Genomic DNA, 27,776 nt, shown 5'->3' with positions numbered 1-27,776 from the left:
CAAGTACTCCTGTTCTTTTTGCGGATACAGACTAACACGGCTGCTACTCTGAAACCTGTCCTTTTTTGGTAGCGGGTGAAACTATGTTAATGAGAATACAGTAAAATTTAACGGTTTGGATGTAATTTAATTTTCTGATAACTAATCAGGAAGTGTTCCTCAAAAAGTAAAAGTGGAGGATGAGCTCAAACAGCCTTTTGAATTTGAATGGAAAGCTTTATGTTTTGGTTTATTTTTTACCCAAACATTTCTTGTAGTAAAGGTCTTCTGAAAGAACACACTTTTTCAATCATAACTGAAGAGTTTTCGCAAGGAGCACTTTGTTTAGTCACCTGAAGGCAGTAATCATCATCCAGTTCTTGATTGCTTGCTTACACTGCAAAATCATAAAGATGTGAAGTGAAGTAAAACTGAAGGAGCAGAAAATGCCCTTAAGCTTTCAAACAAATTGTATCCAAAGATGGATAACTTCTCACAAATCACCTTTGCTAACTTCATTGACAAAAGAGAGTATGGAAAAGGCTTCAGGGGCATGAATGGAAGTAATGAAATTTAAATATTCTTAGTTCTCCAAAATGTCACCTGTAATTTAGGACAGTCGAGAAAAGGTGTATATAACGGTTCCCTATTTTTTCATTATTGGGAGCTACTTCTTACAGTGGAAGGATACATTGTAAACAAACTGCATTTTGTAAAGTGTGTTTTTGGGTGCGGGGAGGGGTTAAAATCAATGAGCAGATACAAGTCACTTCAAGATGTGCACTTTTCCTAGTGTCTGGAGACATGTAGCCAAATACACCAATGTACATAGACCCTGCCATGACTTTCTGCTGTTTTGCTACCATAGAGCTAAACTGCACAGCATTTAAAATGATATATTTTAAACTGAGGCTGGAAAGGCAGCATTCCTTCTCTCCTCAGTTGAGTGCTACAAAATATACATTTCTGGTTTCCAGACTTTTGAAAGTTACGACGTGATAGTTATAATGTAAGCAACAAATAAAACTAACACTTTGAAACCTTTTCTGTGTCAGAAGAGCAGTTGAAGAGTACAAATAGTTGTCTTTTTATTGTGCTTTGCTGCACAATTGCAGCATAAATTAAATGAGGTGAAAGAAATCTTTCTAAAAACTGCTGCTTGTTGAAACTAGAATAGAATTTTTCATAGTGGGCATTATTGCGATTGTCCTGCCCTTTTGAGTTCTCCATTGCATTATGGTGCAATGAGTTTTAACATCAAAACTGTTAGTCACTAGCTAAGAGGTAAAAGTACAGTTATATTTGCTTAGATTATTTAAGCTCTGAACTGTGTTTTTGGGCAGAGGACATGTGAGTAGGACTTTTGACCAGCTGGGCTTTATTTTATAGGGTAGAGAATGTCAATTCTGAGCTGTGCCTTGCAGGAGGCATAACACAGCAGGTTTAAACCAGAAACTAGCAGACTTGCATAGCCACCTTGGCTTCTCCTTGACATAGAAGAGCTGGAGTAGGACTGATTTTAATCATGATTAAGGCTTGGTCTACACTACAGAGTTACGTACAAGCAGCTTACGTCGATCTAACTCTGTAAGGGCTTGTTTACACTGGCAAGTTTTGTTGCCAAAAACTGCCTTTTGGCGACAAAACAGCGATAGCGTACACGCTGCGAGGTCCCTTTTTTCAGGAGGGGGGGAACCCACCTAGATTTGGCAACAAAAAACTTCCATCCCTGCGAGAGACTTTTGTCTTTTCCCCTCCCTTTATTGTCGACAAACAGCCAGTGTAGACACCACAGGCTTTTTTTTTTTTTTCTTCAATTTTATTGGCCTTCAGAAAGTATCCCACAATTCCCATGCTGCCGCTCTGGTCAGCGGTTTGAACTCTGCTGCCCTGCAGCCAATTTGCCCCTCCCCCTTGCAAGCCCTGGGACTTTTAAATCTCATTTCCTGTTTGCTGGCTTCCCAGAGGAGTTTCCCAGGTGAGCATGGCTGGCTATTGCATCAAACGTGCTGCTGCTTGGACCTCTGCTGAGTTGTTGGATCTGATCAGTATATGGGGAAAGGAGTCTGTTCAGTCGCAGCTGTGAGTGACCCGTAGGAATCAGGACACATATGGGCAAATTTCTCGGGGCTCGTGCGAAAAGGGCTATGATCGGGATATGCATCAGTGCAGAGCGAAGATAAAGGAGCTGAGACAGGCATACCATAAGGTGCGGGAGGCAAACCATCGCTCCAGTGGTGCACCTAAGACTTGCCGCTTCTATAAGGAGCTGAACGATATCCTCGGTGGTGACCCCACCTCCATCGCTGATTGCCCCGTGGATACTTCGCATGCAGCTGAAAGGGGGGATAACCTAGAGGCTGAAATTGTGAATGAAGAAGTTGAGCTAGAAGAGGATGTGGTGCTCCCAGCAGGGTCACCCAGTGGGGCAGGCAGCCAGGAACTTCTCCACTCCAGAAGTGCTCAACGGGGAGCAGGAAGCAGATGAGACGCTGGGTAAGTTGCTGTGGCTTGTGTAAGGAATCGAAAAGTGGGAGGCAGGTAGTGTTTTCTGTGGGCTCAACATTTCCCTGTGTAGCTAATCTGCATGGCCAAGCTGGGTATCGATGGACATGGAGACCTCCAGGGAATCCTCCAGAGAGAGGCTCTGGAAAGTTTCCAAGAGGTACTTGTTAATCCTCTGCCGCAGATTCCAAGGGATTGCAGCCTCGTTGGTTCCCCCATTGTAGGAAACTGTACCATGTCATTTAGCAATCACTGGAGCTGGGACCAAAGCGGCACATAGCTGAGCTGCATATAGACCGGGGTGAAAGCCGCAACTGTTCAGTAGCTGAGCCCTGGTTTCCCTGGTCACCCTCAACAGAGAGATGTCAGCCAGCAGGTTGTCCGCCTGTGAAAAATTGTGGGATAATTTTAGAATAAGTCCCCTGCAAAGCTGCCCTGCAAGCCGTGACCTTTTTGTCCATATGCACAACCGTCTTTCCCCCACTCCCAAAACTCACCATGATTGGGGTGCTCGCAGAGCTATGTGCCTGCCTAGAGTCTCATCAGAGAGAAAGTGATTTCTATTAGGAAAATACCCCTTCAATTGATTGCTGGAATGTAACAATCCCTCTTGTGTTCAGCACAGACCTTGAAGAACACACCACGCACCCCCGCGGACTGGCTGCGGCAGATAAGAAAAAACCCTAGGCACAGCAAAGAAGACATGTTCCGCGAAGTTATACAGCACGATGAGAGACAGGCCAGGGAATGGAAAGATTTCTGGGAAGCCAAAAGGCACAACAGAAAAGAGAATGCCGCTTTCGCTAGGCATGCGACAGAGCAGATGATAAGTTATGGAGGATCAGACAGATGCTCAAGTCTCTGCAGACTGAGCAGATCCGAGTTTGAGTGCTACTGCAGCAGATGCACTGTTCTTTGCCAACCCCACCCCCCTCTATGCCCACACATTCCTTTTCACTTCACAGCACTCCTGAATTTCCCCAGCACTCCACCTCCTCTCACAGCTTGCACAATGATAGCTGGAGCTACACACAGTTGTGGTGTTTTATCCTTTTTAACAATAAATGAAGGCTAAGTTATTTAATGGTACAGCATTTTTATTCTGTGTTCTACAAAAGCGCATAGCAATCAGTTCACTCTCGGGAACAGGTTCCTAAAGCATTGTGTTGCACATATCTTGAGCCCCAAAATTGTACATGGATGCACCAGGGAAGCAACTCCAAAGCAGACATGTGTTACTGCCCCGCATTGTCAAAGTGGTTTCTCAAAGCCGCTCTGATGTTAATAGCAGCCCTCTGGGCTCCTCTGACAGCCCTAGCATCTGGCTGTTCAAACTGTGCAGCCAAGCGCCCTGCCTCAGTGCTCCACACCCGAGCAAACATTTCACCCTTAGATTCACACAGATTATTCAAAGTGCAGCACGCGGCTATGACCACGGGAATATTATCCTCGGTAAGGTCTAGCCTGCCATTTAAACACCTCCAGCAAGCTTTCAAATGGCCAAAGGCACATTCGACTACCATGTGACACCTGCTCAGCCTGTTGTTAAAATGCTCCTTGCTGCTGTCCAGGTGCCCTATGTAAGGTTTCATGAGCCAGGGCTGTAAGGGGTAAAATGGGTCTCCCAGGATTACTATGGGCATTTCCACATCCCCCACTGTGATCTTGTGATCTGAAAAGAAAGTCCCTGCCTGCAGCTTTCTGTACAGGCCACTGTCCTGAAGACGCGTGTTTCATGCACCTTTCCAGACCAGCCTGCATTGATGTCCATGAAATGCCCCCGTTAATCCACAACCGCCTGCAACACCATGGAGAAGTATCCCTTCCTATTGACATATTCAGAGGCAAGGTGGTCTGGTGCTAAAATTGGAATGTGTGTGCCACTGCCATCAATTGCCCCGCAACAGTTAGGGAAACCTACCTCTGCAAAGCCATTCACTATTTCATGCACATTTCCCAGAGTCACGGTCCTCCGCAACAGGATGCGATTTATTGCCCTGCACACTTGGAGTAATACAGCCCCAACAGTGGACTTTCCTACTCCAAATTGATTTGTGACTGACCGGTAACAGTCTGAATTCGCCAGCTTCCACACAGCAATTGCAACACACTTCTCTACCAGAAGGGCAGATCTCAATCTGGTGTCTTTGCGCCACAGGTCGGGGCCAGATCAGCACATAGCTCTATGAAGGTTGCTTTACACATCCTGAAGTTCTGTACCCGTTGGTAGTCATCCCACACCTGCATGACAATGCGATCCTACCAATCAGTGTTTGTTCCCCTAGTCCAAAAGCGACGGTCCACCGTATGCAGATGCTCTGTGAAAGCACAAAGCACTGATAAGTTGCTGCTGTCCATATCACACTCGGGTGCCTGCGATTCATCCTCTGCAAACTTTGTGAGTAACTCTGAGAGTAACTGTGCTGCCATGCACGATGTCCTCATGACAGCTAAGAGCGCATAAGAGAAAAGTGCGGGATCCATCCTCTCTCACTGCAGATGCTGGCATGCACTACAAAAGAATGACAGTTGGAAAAATGGCGCGAAAGGAAGCCAGAGACCTTTGGAGGGGTGGGACACAAAGCGGTGCATGACGGTACATTTTGCACATCCCAGGATGCGCCGTGCTCCGTTTCCACGTTCCCACAACACCTAGCGATGGATGTTGTCACCAGGCACTGTGGGATACATATCCACAGTCCATTGCACTCACTGTTGACAAAGGTGTCCCAAATGTGGACATGATCTGTCGATCAAGGGAGCAAATGTAGACACGCTTTGGCAACTGTTTTTGTCGATTTTTTTTCCCTTGGCGACATTAGTTGGATCGAAAAAACTTATCAGTGTAGACAAGCCCTAAGTGTCTACACTCAACGTTGCTCCCACTGATGTAAGTCACCCCCTACACCGACCTAATAACTCCACCTCTGTGAGAGGTGTAGCACTTAGATCGATGTAGTTAGGGCAATGCAGTGTCTGTGTAGACATTGTGTTTCTTATATCACCTATTGGCTGTGAGCCCTGCGTGGGGTGGGGAGGTGCTCCAGGTGTCAGTGCCTTACAATGCCCCACACAGTTAAGTCGGCGTAGTGTGGACATGAACCACTGCAGTAATTACTGTGGTGCCTGTACAGTGACCTAACTTAAGTTGACTTAATTTTGTAGATCAGACAAGGCTTAAATCAGCAAGCAGAAAATCTTGATTTAAATAATGGATGTTAATCTTGTTATATGTTTGCACTTTTTAGTTATTTCTATTAAAGGAATTAGACACTTTTAGATAAGCAATTATATAGCTTCACACGTGTATCCAGATTCTTAATTTTTATAATTGTATTATCTTAGAAAATGGGGAATATTCATTTCTTATTTACTAGATTATTTTTCTTGTGATTTGTGTAAAGCTGCATTTGGATGGAAATTGGAAATCAATTAAGAATACCAAACAGTATTCAGAAAAGTTTTAGTTAACTACCAAAACATATCTTAAATGTGCTGCATATTTAAACACTTTTTCTTATCAAAACATGTCTTACATTTAAAATTAACTGATTTATTAAACATAGGAAATATTAACTGTAGTAAATTTATTTATTTATTTATTTTATTTTTTGTTCATCGTGTCCTTCAGGACCCTTTCACATCTCATTTTTATTCACAGATTAGAAGAGGAAAGCAGCTTTTGTGCTTTTTCAACTCCCCATCAGTTTCTCAATTTTGAGTGAACTAGTAATTGAACTAAACTAGCTGAAGAAAGTATTCTGTCTTTACCTGCAGAGGAGGCTATTTGCTGTCAAAAGCTGGTTTAGCATTTCAGGAAACTCTGGTTTGACATGCTTAGCCAGTGACTTCCACCAGTTTGTTGGTTTGATTTTTCTTTAATATGTCACAGCAAATGTACTGCTTGTGTATTGTTATTTAATTTAAATGATTTTAATATAGTAAGTTTAAACCTTAATATATGTTAGTCATAATTTCAAATTTAGTTTCAAATAGGTTTATTTTTAATAGCATTTCTGTTTTTGTTTTTGTTTTTTTAATTTAATTTATTTTTATTCATCCTGATACAAATCACCCCAGACGTGATTTGTCATATCCTTACAGAGAAGGCTGTTTGGCTCTGTTATGCCACAGGAGAACTGTAGGAAGAGATATAGTGGGGAGTGGGATCAGGACCTTCAGTTCTAAGTAGTAGCATGCAGAAGGATAAACTGAATGTGTGTGTGTGTGTGTGTCTGTATATATGTTGTATACACAATGTGTATACAGCCTGTGAAATTCACTGTGACAAGATGCAGTCACATAGTGGACTTCTTAAAAACATTTGCATTGCTTTAGGTGATACCATTTGTAGTTATACAAACATTAGGTTAATCCAGATTAACTCAGGAAGAAATTCTTTACCTCTCCTCTTACAGATTTGCATAACTGAGTGTGCAAAATGGGGCTTTTTGCCTGTCTGAAGCATCTGCTGGATAAAGGGTACTGATTTGATGGACCAATAGTCTGATTGGTTATGGTGATACTTATATGTTGGAACACAGGAAAAAATTAGTCTTTGAATTGTTGAAGGCTGTCTGTCAGAAATGATAGAGTTAAACACTGGATCACCCTTAAGTCAAAGAAATTGATCCTTCAGTTATGATTTCATAAAAACGTATTTTTATTTGTGAAACATGCATTCTGATATTAGTGATGGTTCATAGGTAGTGGCCTGTTGGCTGTGGTCAGTCCTAGCTGTTAATTATTTTAATTTTCCCCATTGTTGACACTGGAACTTTGCGAGTTTTGAGAAATAGGTTCTGCCCCAGTGGAACTTAGTTTTTTTTATTTATCTAAAAGGTCATTTAGTTAAAATTAATTTACATCTTTGAGTATATCTGTTTCTGGTGACTAGCTGTTGGTATAGTGGTGATTTCAGTATTAGATCTATATTCATTTCCATCAAGTTTCAAATTTGGCTGCTTCAATTAGGTGCCCAAATGGCACACCTGGGTATTTATGGAACCAAATACCAGTTACAGATACTTCAGAGCTGATTTGAATATCAGTGCCTGGCATGTGTATCAATACAAAGGGTAAGTTTAGTCACTGTCCAAGTGAAGCATTGGCTGTAATAAGACTAAATATAGAAAATGTTCAGCAGATGATACATTGAGTGTACGTGAATGATCTAGGCAACTAGTTCCTCATAGTTTTCTTTATCTTACTCTAGATTATAGTTAGAGTAAGAAGCATGAGTTTTCTTTTACATTGTCCTCAATAAAGGATTCCTTTTTCTCCCCTAAGACCAAATAAGAAGGCAAGCATTATTGATTGAAGAGGATGGATGGTGCTTCCTTCAGAGAAAATTCCTGCTGTTCCTAGCTGAGCGAAAGGAGGGCAAATTGTGCCCTGCTTTACCTGGTGGAATCCCATATGGTTTTGGTCATCTCACCAAAATTGAACGTTTAAAAAACAACAACAACAAAACTTTTAACTCTTCAATATACAAATAGGTCAACTAAAATGTATTTGCTCCTGGCTATATAAAATATTGTAATAGAAGTATATAATATGCGTTGAATGTTGTATGAAAACTTTATTATGGACATTTTCCTCTTACTGTATGACTACTATTGTTAACAATAACAACATGCCTGGTATCCTAGGGCTTCAATAAAAATTGACCCTCTTGTCTCAGAGCAATGTTAATTTTTAGACTGAGTTTTCTCTAAACACATCACATACACAGAGATCTGAATTTTGTATTTTCAGCTTTTTAAATTAAAGCCAGCAGGATAGGTGATTATGCTTTCAGTGAATTGGTAATTTGTTGACTAGAAGCAGATGTGTTCTTGGCTGAAAGAAACTGAATGCTTCATAAGGATGAATTATTCCATACAACAGGCAGGAGAAGACTTGTCTCTCTCAAACCACTTACTACTGGCTGACCAGGATACAGTATTGAATTATGTATTAACCATATTAACACTTGTAACTCTTCTTTAGTGCAGTAAAGAGTGCTTCAAAACAAGAAAAATGTTAAAACATGGAAAACCCTGGGATGCAATGTTAAAATTTATTTCCTGGCCAGCTTTGTGTGTCTGTAGCATTCCCCTCTCCCCCCACCCCCATTTGTGGGATTATCTTGTTTTGTTTTACTGGGTATGAGGCATTTATTTTCTTTCTAAAGAAATTTGCTTACCTGTATTTTTTTTTTTTCCCCTCCTCAGGCCAGTCAAGACTCTTTTAGAATAGAATACGATACCTTTGGTGAACTAAAGGTCCCAAATGACAAGTATTACGGTGCCCAGACTGTGAGATCTACAATGAACTTTAAGATAGGTGGTGTTAGCGAGAGGATGCCAGTAAGTAACTTGAATCTATATTGATTTTTATTTTTTACAGTATAAACTCATTTAAACATAAGAATAAGTCTGTTTTCCTTATAGTCTTGCTAGGAACTAGTTAGGAATACAAGATTAACAATACCTTTGAATTATGATTGGAAGGCTCAATCCTTATGTCAAGGTCTTGTTCATGTTTGAGTGATTGCACATGTCTATACCACTGTAGGTGTGTGCACGCCTCATGCACAGATGTTGGAGATGTTTTCCCCTCAATGGTACTTGTCAGGATGGCTCGAGTGCCCCTACGCTGCACACCACTCCGTGCTGGTATAAGAGGGCAGAGCCACCCCTGAGCCCAGTCACTTCCTTCTTACTGCCAGTAACGATTGTCAGAGCGATCTCAGACTTGTTAACTCAAGTGCTTCCCTCACTTGTTGTAAATAGTTGCAGTTAATTATTGTTAGTTTGAATTTTTCTCAAGTATGTTAGTGTTAGGGTTCTGGTTTTGTGTTCTTTGGGACTGTTTCTTTTCTTTCAGTACTACGCTTCATACTGGAATGATGCCTCGCTTCCCAGGCTGTAAGTCTTGCAGGACATATTCAAAGCCCATGCCAATCAGTAAACCTCATCCAACCTACCTGAAGTGTTTAGGTGAGGCCCACGTTAATGACAAGTGTCATTTGCAAGGGCTTCAAACCCCGCTTGAAAAAGGATAGAGCAGCGAGGCTTAAGTGCTTGCTTATGGAAGCAGTACTTGGACTCCTAGCCGAGTCATCTCATGGGAAGAGCATCCCAAGTATTTTAGTGTCAGTATGGAGTGCTCCAGCAGATGTTTTTGTCTCATTGATCCTGATCCCCAGTACTGAAGAAGAAACCCAGATGGTCTCGTTCATCAACCTTGGTATCGAAGCTAGAGGCAAGTGTGTGGCAGAGAGAGCCGCAGCAGAAGCCTCGCCTCCGAAGAGGGATTTGCTGCCTCCAGAGCCTGTGCCAAGGCTGTCCTCTGAGAGGCGTTTAAGGAGCCAACAGTCGATGCTGCTCCCATCTACTCCAGAAGCATAAGCTGCCGCTAGAGACTTGCTTAGCCTCTCGGTACCAGTTTCATCAGCACTGGAAACCATCCAACCAGTTCCTGCTCCTGCAGCTCACCCCTTACTGCACTGAGAGCCCCTGGTACCACTATCTAGACTTCCTCCCAAATCTGTTTTATCTAGAGGGAAACCTCACATATTTTTTCCGGTACTGCCATCCCCGGGTTCAGAATACCTTGCTCCAGTACTGTCTGCATCAGCGCCTCCATTATCGTAAGCCTCTGACTCCTTGTTCACTGACTTGGACGTGTGGGCACTTACCCTCCTTCAAGGTCATCAGGTCCATGGACAATGCAGCAGCCTCAGTGTTGGCCTTTTCCTAAGGGGCAATGGCCCTGACGAGGATGGGTTCTGGGTCCATACCAGAGACCACTCTTGGCTCCCTGGAGTGTCTCTCCTTTACCCAGGACCTCACTTCAACCATCTTGACAATCATGGGACGCTCATTGGACACAACGGCACTGGGAACATCATTCACAGATACCCGACATTGAGTCAGGCACCAGGCGCCGTGAGCATTGATGTCCAGTACTGTGACTGATCACAGCCAAATAGGTCCTTCTTGAGTAGCTTTTCCACTATAGATTATGGCAGTGTTTCTCAAACTGGGATCGCCGCTTGTGTAGAGAGAGCCCTTGGTGGACCGGACCGGTTTGTTTACTTGCCCCGTCCGCAGGTCCGGCCGATCGCAGCTCCCACTGGCCGCGGTTTGCCGCTCCAGGCCAATGGGAGCTGCTGGAAGCGGCAGCCAGTATGTCCCTCGGCCTGCGCCATTTCTAGCAGCTCCCATTGGCCTGCAGCGGCGAACCACGGCCAGTGGAGCCACGATCGGCCGGACCTGCGGACGGGGCAGGTAAACAAACCGACCCGGCCTGCCAGAGGCTTTCCCTACACAAACGGCAACCCCAGTTTGAGAAACACTGGATTATGGAGTTGCCACCAGTTGCATCCTTGTCTTCGCACCAGACAAAGCTATTGATTCAATGAGAGATTCATCTCCTCTGGAAGACCACAGAGCCCACCAAGATCTCCTGAAAAGAGTGGCCTCAGTGCTTGGCATCCAGGCAGAAGAGGTACATGAGAGTTCTCACAAGTTGGTGGACATGATAGTGTCTGGCACCCCAGTTAAGGTTTCTCTACCAATCAATGAAGCAGTAATGGAGCCGGTCAAGACTCTTTTTTTGGCTCCCACAGCAAAATGAGCTGAGAGAGAAGATACTTCCTTCCCTCTAAGGGGTATGAATGTTTTTACACTCACTCCTCTTCAGATTCTCTTGTAATGGCAGCCACCAATGGGCGGGAAACACAGGGCCAAGCCCCCATCCCTAAGAGCGAGGACTCAAAAAGGCCTGACTTGTTTTGTCGCAAACTTCATTACTTGGGGGCCTGTGGCTAAGGATTGCATACCAACATGCGCTCCTGAGTTGATACAACTACATGCTCTGGGAGAACATTGCTAAATTCAAGAACAAATTACCAGAGGATTCCAAGCAAGAGTTCTCAGTAATGGTGGAGGAGGGTAAACTGGTCACCTGCACTGCTGTCCAGGATCTAGTGTGGATTCGGTGGCTCGAACCATGGCATCATTGCTATGAAAAGGTGTTCATGTTTATAGTCTTCCGGACTACTTGCTGAAGTCCAACAGACCATATAGGACAGGGGTGGGCAAACTTTTTGGCCCGAGGGCCACATCTGGGTGGGGAAGTTGCATGCAGGGCCATGAATGTAGGGCAGGGGGTTGGGGTGCGGGGTGTGGGAGGGGATGCGGTGTGCAGGAAGGGGCTCAGGGCAGGGGGTTGCAGCAGAGGAAGAGTGCGGGGTATACGAAGGGGCTCAGGAAAGGGGGTTGGGGTGCAGGAGGGGGTGTGGAGTGTGGGAGAGGGCTCAGGGCAGGGGTGCAGGGAGGAGTGTGGGAAGGGGCTCAGGGCAGGTGTGTGTCAGGGGACTTAGGGCAGGGGGTTGGGGTGCGGCAGGGGGTGGGGTGCAGGAGGGATGCGGGGTGCGGCAGGGGGTTGGGGTGCTGGCAGGGTGTGGCAGGGAGTTCAGGGCAGGGGGTTGGGTGCAGGAGGGGTTTGGAATGTGGGCTCCAGCCTGGCGCCACTTACCTTGAGCGACTCCGGGGTGGCAGCAGAGCGCACCTGAGCCAGGGCAGGCTCCCTCCCTGCCTGCCTGCCTGCCCTGTCCCCGCGTCACTCCCGGAAGCAGCCGGCACCACGTCCCTGCGGCCCCTGGCTCAAGTACCAATTGTCGACATTTGTAAAGGAGTGACTTGGTCTTCAATTCACATCTTCACTTTCATTACACCATTAGCTGTCACGCCAGAGACTATGCCAATTTCAGACGGGTGTTTTACAATCACTGTTCAGGTAGACTCTGAACACCCTTCCTTAGCTGTTTCTGGAGCATCACAGTGGAATTGACAAGTTCATTCAAAGAAGAAGAAAAGATTACCTACCTTCCTGTAACTGTTGTTCTTCAAGCTGTGTTGCACATGTCCATTCCACGACCCTCCCTCCTTCCCTTCTCTATTGGAGCACATCCAGTATGAAGGAACTGAAGGGGGTCAGAGGTGGCTCTGTGCTCTTATACCAGCTTGTAGTGGTAGGCAGCAACAGGGGGTGCTGGAGCCATCCCAACAGGTACCACTGAGGGGAAAATATCTCAAACATCTGTGCATAAGGAATACACACACCTACAGTGGAATGGACATATGCAACATATCTTGAAGAACAACAGTAACAGAAAGGTAGATAGTTGTTTCTTCCATGGAGTGAACTGTTGAATCATTGAGCCTGCCCATAAAGAAATTACTGAAAAGCGATGTTAAACTTTTTTTTAGTGATTTTTATCGTGGTACTTACCACTGAGGATTTTTTAATAGCAAGTTTGAATAGAAGACTGTGGTTTTAGTTTTGCTGCAAATTTGTTTTATGGATTCTAAGCTTTATGTAAGGCAGCGGTTCTCAAACTGTGGGTCAGGAGTTGGGACCCCAAAGTGGGTTGCGACCCTCTTTGAATGGGGTTGCCAGGGCTGGCTTAGACTTGCTGGGGTCCAGGGCGGAAGCCCGAGCCTCAGTGCCCAGGGCCAAAGTCAAAGCCCGAGGGTTTCAGCCCTGGGTGGCAGGGCTTAGGTTGCAGGACCCCTGACTAGGGGCTGAAGCCCTTGAGCTTCAGCTTTGGTCCCCCTGCCCAGAGTGATGGGGCTCAGGCTTTGCCCCCCGGGTAGTGGGGCTTGGGCAGGCTCAAGCTTCAGTCCCCCCTCCTGAGGTCATGAAGTAATTTTTGTTGTCAGAAGGGGGTCGTGGTGCAATGAAGTTTGAGAACCCCGGTATAAGGTAAACAGAATTATGGACAGTACTAATTATCTGTATTAAAGAGTTTAGTCACTAAATAAAATGAAGTTCTTGTCCTCCGTGTAGGTTGCCTCATTTTCTCTGCAACTGGACAAATTGAAACAATATAGTGCTAGGGTACCCACAGTTTTCCAGGTATATACTTGGCATATACTTTGAAGTGAAACCTGTAATAAGACCCATCTCCAAGAAGGCAACTTATTTTGTGATCTGTAGGTGTGAGTGTCACTTCAAGACACACTATATACCAAAACAGACTTTTAGTACAAAGGAAAAAGACTTGCAAAGTACTTCTTTACAATTTTTTTCTGCACTGCTTGGTCAGACATTATTTCAATGGATGTTAGCCATACAGCATACGTTGTCCTGTGGACTACCTGATTGCCTCCTTGCTAGATTTAGCTTTAGAAGGAGTTATACAAACCTTGCGACTTCCTGTATTTTCTATACATAAAACATTCACATCTTTAAACATATTTTTGAAATTTCAGGTTCAAGTTATAAGAGCTTTTGGCATCTTGAAACGAGCAGCTGCTGAAGTAAATCAGGATTATGGTCTTGATCCGAAGATTGCTAATGCCATTATAAAGGCAGCAGATGAGGTAGGAGGAAAGCGTTCAAAACATCAGGACTATACATCAAATTATTTCAGTGTAAAATAGCTTTCCATAGGAACAGATGATTCTGAAAAAATGCATGGATTCCAAAGCCAGAAGGGACCACTGAGATAATCTAGCTTGACCTCCTGAATAACACAGGCCTCAGACATTCTCCAAAATAATTCCAATAATTCCCCCAAACTATCCAGTCTTGATTTTCAAATTGCCAGTGATGGAGAATCCACTATGACCCTTGGTAAATTGTTCCAATGGCTATTTACCCTCACAGATAATAATGTACACCTTATTTCCAGCCTGAATTTGTCTAGCTTCAACTTCTAGCCATTGGATAATGTTTTACCTTTGTGTGCTAGTCTGAAGAGCCCATTATCAAATATTTGTTCTGCGTGTAGGCACTTATAGACTGTAATCATCCGTAACCTTTGTTAAGATAAATAGATTAAGCTCCTTTAAAGCCTGTTTTCTAATCCTTTAATCGTTCTTGTGGATCTGCTTTGAACCCTCTCCAATTTATCAACGTCTTTTGCTTCCTGAATTGATACGGTAAAGCATCAGTACTGGCAAATGGTTTTCTTCACAGGATTTGTGAAGCCACCTGACTGACAGAAAGGAGAAGCTTTAGTTAGCAAGTGACAGCTGATAACATGCTACTGATGTTGGGTCTATTGTTCATAGTATGCCTGATTCTTTCCCTATATAGGACCATATCACTAGGCCTTGAGGTTTCAGTGGAAGCAAGCAGTACAGGATCACTTGCATTGGATCTGGATGACTGCTTTTCTGACTTGATGCCAGTCTAGAGAACTAGAAACTGACTTCCAAATGCCTCCTATCCAAATTATATGCTCAACCTGGAATGGGCGAGCCCATGTAGGGGGACTGCACACCCATAGATCTTGATCTCTCTAGAAACAACTGCATATCAGTATTTTGGAGATGATGGTCCTGAACATGCTAAGCACCACCTGTGACCCCAGGGGTGTGTTCAGTTCAAATGGGCAGTCAGGCCCCCAAGAGTGAATCAATCCTGTGATGATAATCTCACTAATTTCTGAATTGGGTAGTAGCTGATCAAATTTTCCTTTAGCGGGGGATGCCCTGTTTGCTGCTAATCTTAACAAGCATCTGGGGAAGGAAGGATTGTATGGTTACAGAAATTAACACATTCTTATTTTTCTATAGGTATCTGAAGGTAAATTAAATGATCACTTTCCTTTGGTGGTGTGGCAGACTGGATCTGGAACACAGACCAACATGAATGTAAACGAAGTCATAAGCAATAGAGCCATTGAAATAATGGGAGGTAAACTTGGAAGCAAGGATCCAGTGCATCCTAATGATCATGTTAATAAAAGCCAGGTGGTTATACACACTTTCAAATATTTTTGGGGGGTTGTTTTGCAAAAAGTAAACCTTTCAAGTTGTGGTTCTTACTATAAAAATTCAAAAATTCTTCTGAGGTACTGTTTGTTTTTATTTTTGTGTATTTGATACTCAGATGGCTTGTTCGGGTCTGAAATTTTAGACCTATTCTTTAAAGCTTTTATTGAATTAAGTGGTGAATTAGCTGGATGTTAAATTACTGCTTGTTTATACTTACAAAAACAAAATCCCTGCTCTGTACATTTTGTTTTTTCCTTGTATCCACTTTACCACCATATTCTGCACCACTGCACATTGTAGAATTTGCTCAGGATTAATGTTCTGCGCAGAATTTTTTTTTTTCCTGCAGAATTGGTGCTGCAGAGCTGCTGGCCGCCACTAGACCCAGCAGATCCCGGCTCACAATGCACCAGTGCAGGAGGCGCAGGTGGGCTGCGGTTCCCAGGTTTGCTGGTCCCACTCGGTCACATGGTGTAGCTGGGCCCCCTCCCTGTGTGGCAGCTGCCAAAGCCCGTGAGCTGCACCCTGCGGGGAGAGCCAGGAGCAACAGCTGGGAGTTGCAGGGGAGGAGGGGGGTCTGCTGCTTTCTGGGAGGGGAGACTGAGGGTAAGGGGGAGGCCTGCTGCGGGGTGGGTGTGACTTGAGCTGTTCCAGGAACTGTTGAACCTTTATATCATCCCCCCAACTAACAGCAGGTACAGGTCGTCTCTGCCCAGTGGGACAGTAACTAAGCTGTATGGAGCAGAGCCCGCAGCTGGCCTCTGGAGAGGAGGGGGTGCGGGTATCTAGCCATGCGGCTGGGCTCTGGAGGGGAGGAGAGTGTGGGTGTCTGGGCCGGGTGGTCCCGTGCAGCCCCCTCCAGCACTCCCCAAATACCCCCCCCCCCAGTACACACATCCCTCCAGCACCCTCCAACTGTACCTCCCACCCAGCTCCCTTCCCACCCCCTCCCACCACAACCTCCAGTGTCCTCTGTTCGGGAACTTGAAATATGGTAATCCTACAGGGGCAGGGCAAAAAAAACAAAGAGAATCGACTAAAAGAACAGAGGGGCAGTTTTTTCCCCCAGATGGGCCTAGCTGGCATGTGTGACACCCCCAGACTGAGGTGCCTGACAAAAGCATGACAGATAAACAGAAACTGGGTTGTTGCAGAGGTTTCTTTAACTCTCTACTTTTGGGGGAATCTTTTTTGTTGTCCATATTGTTAGACATATTTGCTGATAGGTGTTTTGAAATTAATTACCAAAATAATTGAAACTGGTGTCTTTTGTAGTCTTTTGACAAAATATGCAGAATTTTTCAGAATTTTAAAATATTGTGCTTTTTTTTGGCGTAGAATTGCCCTAGGAGTAATATTCAAAGTTTCTGTGTCATACCTGATTTCAAGCAAGGATAAACTCTGTTGGGCAAATGTTAGTTTGACTTGTCTACACTTAGGGACCAACAACAGTGCAGTTACCTAGATTGCTAGCCACCAATGGCTCAGTCAGGGCTAATTCCAAGTATAGGCAATCTGAAGTGATCTTCTCTTTGGCAGTCCCAGTAGAGAAGGACTAGAAGGGAATGGAAAATAAACAATTCATATCCCTTAGGTCTAGGGTTGAGCTGTTGTACGTGTTGCATCTTTTCTGTTGATTATAGATATACGGCTTGAACTTCCAGGGTTGTCAAATTTTGTGAGCTTTCACATGCAGCTATGCTTGAATAATGATTACTAGCAGTCAAGTTGCTAGCAATTTTGCAGTTGCAGATGAAATAAACTCTTAAGTCTATAGGTCAGTAATTTGATGTCACTCATGCTTTGTCTCTGCACATTAGGTTAAATTCCTTGGCCATCAAAAAGTTGTCCCTTTTTCAGTTGCTGTGGTGGGTGTAGCTAAGCTAGCTCCTTTGAGAGTTAAATATAATAGTGTAATGGATTGACAAAAATGATCAAAGTGTTGCTGTCTTATGGAGTTTGTTTGTTTGTTTATAATATTTCTTCTCCCTGTAAGTTCTTACATTGGGGTTTGACAGCTGCTGCAGTAGAAGAGTCTAACTGTAGACTTATAGCAGTCAACTGTATGTAGATATTATGGAGCTCCATTATATGGTACTTTCTCTCCATTCTTATACTTTGGAGCAATGAAATAATTTAACAGTGTTGACATTTGACCTATAGTAGTTGACATCTGTGTTAGAAGCAGTGAAAGGAATGGGTCAGTTCATACCTCAGAGCTATTTTAGGCCATCTGCACAGTGAAGCTGCTTTGGTTACACTTTGTTTCCCATTTTGAAGGTTTTCTTGACAATGGTTGCAGCTAGAGACTCCTTTTAAATGAAAGCTGATACTCAGGAGAACAACTGAGTGGTGTGCCTCTTTCCCCAATGAACTAGTTCTGCAGGTACACCCCATGCTTTGGGAAACACTGTGTTGTCGTAAGAATACAGATGGGTTATTTTAAAAGTCACTGATATTATTTTTAATCAGTTCATTGCACTTTTTACATCTTTTCTTCTATACTAGTTTAAACTACTACAGTAATTCTTTCCATTTCTCAATTAACTTTTATTTGTGAACCATATTTAATAGCCACTTAATACTTTTTGCACTTCTTCCTTTTTTTAAGAAGGAACTTCTTGGATGGTCTTGTGGTTAAGGCATAGGACTGAGATTTGGGAGGTCTGGGTTCTTTCTTGTCACAGGCTGACTTTTTTGACCTTAGACACATCACTTAATTTCTCTGTGCCCCAGTTCCTCATGTGTAAATGAGGTTACTACTTTCTGACCTCACAGAGGTTTTGAAGGTAAATCCACTAAAGTGTAAAGCAACTATATGAGTCACTCAGGTACTATAATGAACATTAAAGAAAAGACTGTAAATAATAAGACTTGAACTTCCTTCACAGAGCTCAAATGATACGTTCCCAACAGCAATGCATATTGCTGCTGCACAAGAGGTTAATGAAGTGTTGTTACCTGGACTACAGAAGCTACAAGATGCACTTGAAGCAAAATCCAAAGAATTTTCCCAAATCATAAAAATAGGGCGCACTCATACACAGGATGCTGTTCCACTTACTCTTGGGCAGGTATAAAACACTAAGCAATATAACCTTGTACAAAAATGTTATCCACTTGTTTGGAGCATTGTTGTAAATTAATGGAGGTAATTGTTAATTTTGATCATGGCACAAATTTGCTCAGCAACTGAAGACAAAGTATTGAAGGTCAACAGAACCTTGGTTCGCAATATTTTATTATAGGTTCATATTTACTGAAAATTTAATGCACAACATTTCTTGGGTGTTTTGCACGCAGAGCTTCAAGAATTTTCCTTGACCGGTGTGTGTTCTTTTAACCAGTAGATTTAAAGGAAAAAAATCACTTTGAGTAGACTATATCAAGACTGCACAAGTAAACGTAAAATATCTTTAAAATGATGAAAGTAGACTGACATTTGAGTATTACATATGCTTCTCTTTCTTTTCAGCCAGATGACCAACATTATTGAAGGAGTTTGGTGGCTGGATAACTCATTAATGCAAATGTAACACTATCTGCAAATATTCAAACTGAAAACAATAGTACAAATCTTTTTCTAATATTTATGGTGGTAATAATATGTTCAGACAAGTGATTTTTTTTCTGTTGATGGTATCCCTTTATGGGAACAATGTCAAGCTAAAAATTGTGTTAGCAGTTATTTCTATTGCAGTGGGATCCAAAAGGTCCAGTCAGATTTAGGCCTTATTCTATAAATTCATAGAAAGACTGTTCCTACCCTGTATACTCTCAAAGGCTGAGACTTTGTCTACATACAAAGGTTGTTAGTTTAAATGTGTTTTTGAACCAATTTAGTTAAAGCTCTGCAAACCTCTGTATGGATGCTCCTTACTGGTTCAAGAATGGCTTATATCGATCTAGCTTAATTTGGTAAAGAATTGATTGATTATAAATTGAGATCTAAACTAGGTTTAAATCTACATGACTGTCCTCACAGGTTTTGCCCTGGCTGAAATAATTTTTTAAACCATTTTCAGTTAAACTGATTCAACTTTGTGTGGCAACAAGTCCTAAAACTCCCTGATCTTGCAATCCATACCTGTGTGGAATATGCTGACTCATTGCACTCTCTGAGTTGATTGCAAGATCAGGGCCCATGATAAGCAACCTCAAAAAGGTGAAAGGAGAAGGAAAGAGACGATCTATATACAGATATATGCTGGTTGGAGCTCCACATTTAGGTGCAGAACTATTTCCAGTACATGAGCAGTCTGTTAACCTACTCTGTTTCATAGTCAAATTGGATAGAGACTATTGCTTAAAAGTTATTTTTAAATAAAAGTGTTACGTGATGTTAAATTACAAAATACCAATTCTGGTCACTAATTCTTGGTTTTCTCTCTTCTTTTTTTTTTTTTTTTTCCTTTCAAAGGAATTCAGTGCTTATGTGCAACAAATTAAATATGGTGTGGCTAGGATTAAATCAGCCATGCCAAGAGTCTATGAGCTGGCAGCTGGTGGCACTGCAGTTGGTACAGGATTAAATACCAGGATTGGTTTTGCTGAGAAGGTTGCTGCTAAAGCGTCTTCACTGACAGGTAAGGATAACCTAAAAGAAGAGTATCAGAGGGGTAGCCGTGTTAGTCTGAATCTGTAAAAAGCAACAGAGGGTCCTGTGGCACCTTTGAGACTAACAGAAGTATTGGAGCATAAGCTTTCGTGGGTAAGAACCTCACTTCTTCAGATGCAAGACTTGCATCTGAAGAAGTGAGGTTCTTACCCACGAAAGCTTATGCTCCAATACTTCTGTTAGTCTCAAAGGTACCACAGGACCCTCTGTTGCTTTCTAAAAGAAGAGATTCTTCTTCAAGTGATTGCATATGTGCATTCCATTCTTGGTGTCTGTGCACCCAGCAATATGGCTGTCAAAAACTTTTTTCCCTCAGCAGTACCCATTGGGTGGCTCGAGTTCCCCCTTTTGCCGTGTGCCACTGCATGCAGGTGTAGAGGGCAGAGCCACCACAGCCCCCCTCATTTTCTTCTTACTGCCCAGAATGGTCATTGGAACCCTGTCCAAGACCAGAATAGTTTTCTCTCTCTCTCTCTCTCTCTCTCTCTCTCTCTCTCTCTCTCTCTCTCTCTCTCTCTCTCAGCTTTTGTGTATAGTAGTGTATGTCATATAGTTAATAAATTTTAGTGGTTTAAAAAAAATTCAGACTGACTGTTTTTCCCCATCTGAGGATTTTTTTTCTGCATATGATACCCAGGTAACCAGGATTCAAGCCATGTGCTTCTTGCTTAAGGCCTATGCTAGTGAGTGAGCCTCACAATAGCTGCTTGAGGTGCTTGGGTGAAGCACACGTTAAAGGGCAGTGCCACATTTTCAAGGAGTTCTAGCCTAGAATGAAGAAGGATGGGGAGGCTAAGCTGAAATTCCTGCTGATGGAGGCAGCACTCAGGCTACTGTCAGACCTGTCCCGATTTGACTCTGTTGTGAGTGCTGCAGCTTTGGTGAGAAGCATACTTCCAACTTTAGTTGTATCCTGGCACCAATCTCCCTCACTCATACTGAGGAACAAATATGAGACTTCCAAAGAAGCCCTGGTTGGGTCAAGGTCTTCACCTTCTAAGTCTGCTATGGTGGGCAAGAAGGTATTGAGTAGAGCGCACCTAAAACCTCCTCCAAATCAGTGCCTAGGTTGATGCAGTTGGCTCTGGTGCCACAGAAAGCACTATAAAGCCTGGTACCAGAAGTGGCACTGTCATCATCTTCCACACCCCAGGAGACTGTCTCAGTGCTGAATACCCTGGAGGCATTTGCGGCGGCAAAGAATCTGCTCTGCTTCTGAGTGCTGGTGTCACCATCATCCCAGGAGTGGGATCTCTCAGCACTGTTGTCCTATCTGGAACCAGTAGTTCAACCTTTGGTACTGCAGCTGCCTGCTTCCCGCATAGGTGGCCCTTTGGTACCATCCAAGGGGAAAGCCACAATGATGACAATGCTGCACCAGTCTCTGGCACGCACTGGATCAGCTCCTCCGTGATCAAAGGGAAAGGAAGTCTTTGTCACTGGATTTGGAGGTGAGATTGTATGTCTCACAAGCCAGAAGCAGGACCTCCACTCTCCTCACAGATCCTCTCTTCCTACTGAAGGGTCGCAGCAGTAAGCTGGAACTGCCATGTGAATGTGGCCAGGTCAGTGGCCATCTTGAAACCCTTAGGGGTTTTTCCCACCTTCCAGATCTTTCCTTCACCATGCATATTCAGTCCCCTCATCTAGAAGGACAGAGTCTGTACACCAGAGGGCTCTGTCTAGAGTCCAGTACTGGGACAAGTACTGAGCATCAAGAAGTCATCACAGAGCCAGAGCAACAGCCTATAGAAGAGATTCTAGCACCTCCAGTCTAGGCTTCCTCTTTGTTCTCTCCAGACAAAGCTTTTCTGTCAGGCAACTTCTCCTCCTCCTGATGATTTTAAAGTTTATCAGGAGCTGTTGAAGAGCATGGCTGCAGACTTGGGTGTACAGGCCGAGGAGGTCAGGGAGAGTCGTCACATTGCCTGGTTGGCATTTGATCATCTGTTGGTCCCTCCAGGGTGGCTCTGCCAATTAATGAGGCAATGCTAAAGCCTATAAAGGCTCTGTGGGAGACTCCATCTTCATTGCATCCCACCTCAAAAAGGGCAGAAAGTAAATATTATATACCCTCCACAGGTTTTGAATACCTTTATACTCACTCACTACTGGGCTCATTAGTTGTGACAGCATCTAATGAGAGAGCAACAAGGGCACCAGTCTACCATCCCCAAATCAAAAAATGCTAAAAGGCTGGACTTATTTGGCATAAAGTTTTATTTGACAGGTTTTACGGCTGTGTATTGGTAACCAACAGGCTCTGCTGGGGTGGTATGATTTTAATTTGAGTTTCCATGGAGAAGTTCAGAGAGCTGCTTCTAAAGAATGCCAGGCAGGAATTCTCTTCAATAGTCAATGAGGGCAGACTAGTTGCGAGAACATCACTATGGGCAGGGACAAATGCAACAGACTTAACAGCTAGAACCATGGCTTCCATGCTCACCATGGATATCATCCTAATTGCAGCCTTCTGGTCTTCCCTATGAAGTCCAAAGTACAATTCAGGACTTGCCATTTGAGGGTCCCTCTCAGTTCTCAGACCAGATGGACAGGAAGTTCCTTGAACTTAAGGACTCTAGTGCCACCCTAAAGTCCTTGGGCTTGTACATAGCTGCCCCAGTCAGAAAGCACTACTGGCCCCAGCATTGGTATTCTGATCCACCTCCTCAGCGGGAGTTGTCCAAAAAGAGGTCCAGGGGTTATAGGCATATGCATCCCCCTTCTGCTGTTTCGGCTCCAGCTCCAGGCCCTTCGAGACACCCAGGAAGTACAAAACATTCATTTTAATGGGCTGGTCAAGGTTGCCATGCTAGTCTCCATCTCTCCAGTCCCAGACTCCCTCACCTTCACAAACCATCTGTTGCACTTCCACAGTGCTTGATCCCAAATTACTTTGGACTAGTGGGTCTTGAACTCTGTGGAGGGTAGGATATATGCTCCAGTTTGCTTCTATTCTTCCCCCTCCCTCTTCTGAGACCATTCTCAGGAGCCCCTCATTCATCTCTCTTCAGTTGGAAGCCACAGAGTGGATTCCACATGGTCTCCTTTGATATCCCTAGTACTACCGTCCCTGGGCGCAGGCTACCTCTCTCCAGTCCCAACTGGTTGTGCCCCACTGATGTTGGACATTTCAGATTCTTTCTCTTCAGATTCAGAGGTGGATTCATCTGTATCCCATTCAAGACAGAGGGCATACTCTCCATCACAGACTTGGGGAGTGCAGGTCATGCAACAGTCACAGCACTGGCCACCTCCTTCTAAGGAGCAATGGTCCATTCAAGGCTGGGTCCCAGGCCCATATCAGTGGCCATTTCGGACACCGCAGGACATCCTTCTAGGACCTCACCCAACTGTCTCATTCTTTGTCTTCGAGACTGCTCGGGGGGATTGGCACTGAGAGCATCATTCTCCAGTAACCAGTACCAAGCAGACAGAAGTCACTCCCCACCACAAGTCATGGAGCAGCCACCACCTCAGAATCCTGTGACATCCTCTTCCTCATGGCCAGACCAGGCTGTTGAGGTGGCAAGCTATTCACCAGCCCCAGAGAACCACTGGGCTCATCAAGATCTATTGAAAAGGGTGGCCTCTGTTCTTGACGTTCAAGCAGAGGAGGTGCGTGAAAGTTTTCACTAGTGTCATTATGGTATCGGCCAAAGTGACTGCCGATTACTGAAGCCATTATGGAGTTGGTCAAGGCACTGTGGCAGACACCATCTTCCTTATCTCCTACAGCAAAGCAATTTGAAAGGAGATAATCCATCCCCTCAAAGGGTTCTAAGAATTTCTGTTCTCACCCTCAGCCAGGTTCTTTGGTAGTGGGCGGTGGCTGCTAATAAATGGGAAAAACAAGGACATCAAGCATCAATGCTGAAAGGCAAAGATTTGAAGAGAATAGACTTGTTTGGACGCAAACTTTATTCTATAGGGAATCTAAAGCTCAGGACTGCAAACCAACAGGCACTCCTGAACCACTGTGACTTCACTCTCTGAGAAAACAATATAAAATGTTTAAAGACAAGCTACCAGAGGACTGTAGGCAGGACTTCGCAGTAATGGTAGTTGAAAACAAGCTGGTTGCAAGAACTCTCCAGGACAGTTTTCGGATAAGACAAGTGATAGGCTCCACAGCCTAAAACAGGGGTCGGCAACCTTTCAGAAGTGGTGTGCCCAGTCTTCATTTATTCACTCTAATTTAAGGTTTCGCGTGCCAGTAATACATTTTAACGTTTTTAGAAGGTCTCTTTCTATAAGTCTATATTATATAACTAAACTATTGTCTGTAAAGTAAACAAGGTTTTCAAAATGTTTAAGAAGCGTCATTTAAAATTAAATTAAAATGCTGATCTTACGCCACCAGCCTGCTTAGCTCGCTGCCAGCCTGGGGTTCTGTTCACCTAGGCCAGCAGCGGGCTGATCAGGGCCTGCGGACGGGACCCCAGACCTGGGGGGGGGTGTTTCAGGGGTCAGGGCAGAGGGCTGGAGGAGGGGGTTCAGGGCAGAAGGCTGGGGTGTGTGTGGGGGAGGTTCAGAGATCAGGGCAGAGGGCTGGGTGTGTGTCGGGGTGTGGGGGGAGAGGGCTGGGGGTGTGTGGGGGTGCAGAGCAGAAGGCTGAGTGTGTTGGGGTGTGGGGGGTGCAGGGCAGAAGGCTGAGTGTGTGGGGGAGGTTCAGGGCAGAGGGATGGGGCTGTGGGGGTGCAGGGCAGAAGGTTGGGTGTGTGTTGGGGTGGGGGGGTGCAGGGCAGAGGGATGGGGCTGTGGGGGTGCAGGGCAGAAGGCTGGGGTGTGTGTGGGGGGGTTCAGGGCAGAGGGCTGGGGCTGTGGGGGTGCAGGGCAGAAGGCTAGGTGTTGTGGGGAGGTCAGGGCAGAGGTCTGGGGGGGGTGTGGAGGTGCAGGGCAGAAGGTTGGGGTGCTCGGCTCGTGGGGGTGCTCCCAGCCCCCTGCCCTGAGCGGCTCATGGCAGGCGGCTGGAAGGGATATACCCTGTTCCACCCCCTTCCCCCAGGCTCCGTCCCTACCTCTCTCTGCCTCCTCTACGGAGCTGTGTGCACGTTGCCGCTCTTCCCCCCCCCTCCCCTCCCCTCCCCTCCCCCTCGCTAGGGTCATCAGCTGATCGGCACAGGGAAGGAGAGGAGGAGGGGCAGGAAAGCACCACGCTGGGGGAAGAAGCAGGGGAGGGGGGAAGCTTGGCTGCCGCAGAACCAAGCTTCTGCCTCCTGCCCCCGCAGGAGAGAGCGGGGGGGCTGAGTGGGACTGGGACCGCAGCAGGGAGCTGCGTGCCACTCAAAATCAGCTCGTGTGCCGTAGGTTGCCGACCCCTGGCCTAAAAGATTCCAAGGTGATATTAAAATCTCTTGGAATCTAAACTCTGGCAACAAAGAGGAAGCAGTTTCATCCTCAACAGCCTTACAGTGCTCCTCCACCCTCTGTCTCAAGATCCACCAAGGAGAAAGGGCAGGGATTATAGGAGACATCTGCTGCCCTTCTCTTCAGCATCAGTGGGCTCATTCTACCCAGCCACCTCACCCAAACAGACATTATGATATGTTGGTCGAGGGCAGTGAACCAGTGACTATAGTTCAATTTGTTTCCACCCTTTGTTTACAAATAGCTTATCCCATTTCCTAAGTGCTTGGGCCCATGCAACATTGGATCGGTGGGGCTTAAGCGTGATGGAACTGGGGTGTGCCCTCCAGTTCACTTCTCCTCCTCCTCCCCACCTTTCCCATCTCTCTTCAGGAACTACTCTCATGAGATCATCCTTCACCAGGATATCCAATCACTTCTTCAGGCAAGGGCCATAGAGGAACTCCCGTTCACCTCAGGGGAAAGGCTTGCACTCCCTCTGCTTCCTGATCCCCAAACAAATGGTTGTCTTGGACCTATTTTAGATCTAAGAGAGCTGAACAAATTTCTGAAGAAAATAAAATTCTGCATGGTCACCCTAGCCTCCGTTTATTCCCTCCCTGGAACAGGGGGACTGGTATGCTGCCCTTGACTTAGAGCAGTGATTCCCAAACTGGGGTTCGTGAACCCCTGGGGGTTCATGAAATGTTACAGGGGGTTCTCGGGGAAAAAATTCCCTAATGGCGGACAGAGCTGTTTTTTTATTACAGCAGCCCGGAGCCCCTGGACTTCCAAGAGCTAAGCAGATCAAAGCAAGCATAGGAGGAGGAGATTTAAACTTCAAGACTCCTTATAAGAAATGGAAAGGGAGGTGGATATTTTTTGCTTTTTAAAATTAAATAGGGAGCTAGTATTGTTTTTAAAATTATTATGAAGAACAAGTTTAAGCTTTGTTGTAACGTGCGTTGTTTGCCTGGACTGCTCAAGACCTGAATGCTTGTGTAGGAGGAACTCTTTGAGTTGTCTTCTTAAATATCTTCATGCTGTTTCACATCTGATACTCCTTGATGAAACATATGAGCCTTGTCTTATAACAGGCTTATTCAAAGTGATACAAGCTACGAAAGTGAGATCTTGCTGTTGCTGTTTTCATAATGTAATAAAAATACTGTAATGATAAATAATAATTAATAGTGTGTAATAAGCATGTCATAAAAACAAATTTTATATTTCCAAGATCACTGCTTTTATAATTTATACTCAGGTAAAGGAGAAAATCCCTGGAAATATTCATTTTTAGGAGGGCGTTCGCGAGACTTGACATTTTAGTGAAAGGGGTTCACAGGCTGTAAAAGTTTGGGAACCACTGACTTAGAGGATGCTTACTTCCATGTCACAATATGGCACAACCATCGGAAGTTTCTCAGATTTGTGTCAAATGGGTCCCATTATCAGTTCACGCTGGTCCCATTCAATCTCTCGGGTGTTCATGAAGCGTAGGGCGATGGTGACAGAACATCTACGAAAATCAGGAATCCATGTGTTCCCGTACCTGAATCACTGGTTGCTCAAGGATCGGTCTGAGGCTCAGATGTTCTCCAGTGTATCCACTGGATCCTGTGTATCCTGTCCACATTCAATGTACTGGGGCTGCCACAATCTAGGTTTGAAGCGCAACAGGGTTTGGTGCTATGACTGAAGTGTATCCTCTCACCATGGCACACAGCTGCCTCACCCTTATAGGTCACATGGCAAGCGTGTACCTATGTGATTCAACATGCCAAGCTGCATCTCAGAAAGCTGCAGGCATCAGTCTACGCCCCAAGTTGTTGTCATCATTTTGAGAAGGTGGTTCGAGTACCAGTGTCGATTTTGTCATCTCTAGATTGGTGGATGGACCCTCTGAAAGTCTGTGGAGTTCCCTTTAGCCCCCTCGTTACCAGCCCTCACTTTAATACAGACACATCAACCCTGGGTTGGGGAGTTCATTTGAGGTCCCTGCAGACTCAATCTCTCATCATCTCAGAATCTAATGACTCCTATAAATGTCAGGGAGTTAAGAGCTGTGTGGCTAGCCTGTTCAGCTTTCTTCCTGTATATAGTAGGAAAAAAGTTGTTCATTCTGATAACTTTGCAACTATGTGTTTTGTAAACAGATAGGGAGGAGCATGGTTGACCTAGCTATGCTAGGAGGCAATTCGCTTCTGGAACTTTTGCATAACCAATTCCATTCATCTCAGTCCTGCTTACTTTCCAGGGAAACAGAACACTTTGGAAAATCAACTGAGCAGAACCTTCTCCAATCGCCACAAGTGGTCTTTATGCTTGGACATTACCGAATCCATCTTCCAGCTCTTGGGGACTCCCCACATGGACCTGTTTGCAACAGAGTCCAACAGAAAGTGCCATTGGTTTTGTTCCGAGGGAGGTCTCAGCCCAGGCTTATTGACCCATGCTTTTCTGCTACCCTGGAATGACCCCCTCCTGTATGCCTTTCCTCTGATTCCCTTGCTGCCCAGAGTCTTGTTCAAAGTCAAACAAGACCA

General features: G+C 44.8%; 1 protein-coding gene and 1 long non-coding RNA gene across 3 annotated transcripts in view; both read left to right on the top strand.

The window, feature by feature from the left end:
- Positions 1-3,563, top strand: LOC112059694 (uncharacterized). Its single transcript, XR_010598473.1, has 2 exons — positions 1-2,475; positions 3,110-3,563. It is a non-coding gene; the product is annotated as an uncharacterized LOC112059694 (long non-coding RNA).
- Positions 1-27,776, top strand: part of FH (fumarate hydratase) — a 40,462-nt gene that overhangs the window by 1,764 nt on the left and 10,922 nt on the right. For both annotated transcript variants that reach the window (XM_005296506.4, XM_065584039.1), the window contains 5 exons: positions 8,700-8,834; positions 13,752-13,862; positions 15,063-15,239; positions 18,155-18,337; positions 19,684-19,849. In XM_005296506.4, the coding sequence (XP_005296563.2) occupies positions 8,700-8,834; positions 13,752-13,862; positions 15,063-15,239; positions 18,155-18,337; positions 19,684-19,849 (772 nt within the window). The remainder of the gene's footprint in view (positions 1-8,699; positions 8,835-13,751; positions 13,863-15,062; positions 15,240-18,154; positions 18,338-19,683; positions 19,850-27,776) is intronic.

Source organism: Chrysemys picta, chromosome 2 (genome assembly GCF_011386835.1).
Source record: "Chrysemys picta bellii isolate R12L10 chromosome 2, ASM1138683v2, whole genome shotgun sequence".
Taxonomy (NCBI): domain Eukaryota; kingdom Metazoa; phylum Chordata; order Testudines; family Emydidae; genus Chrysemys; species Chrysemys picta.
Note: the sequence above shows the minus strand (reverse complement) of the source record. Positions and strands in the feature narration are given on the sequence as shown.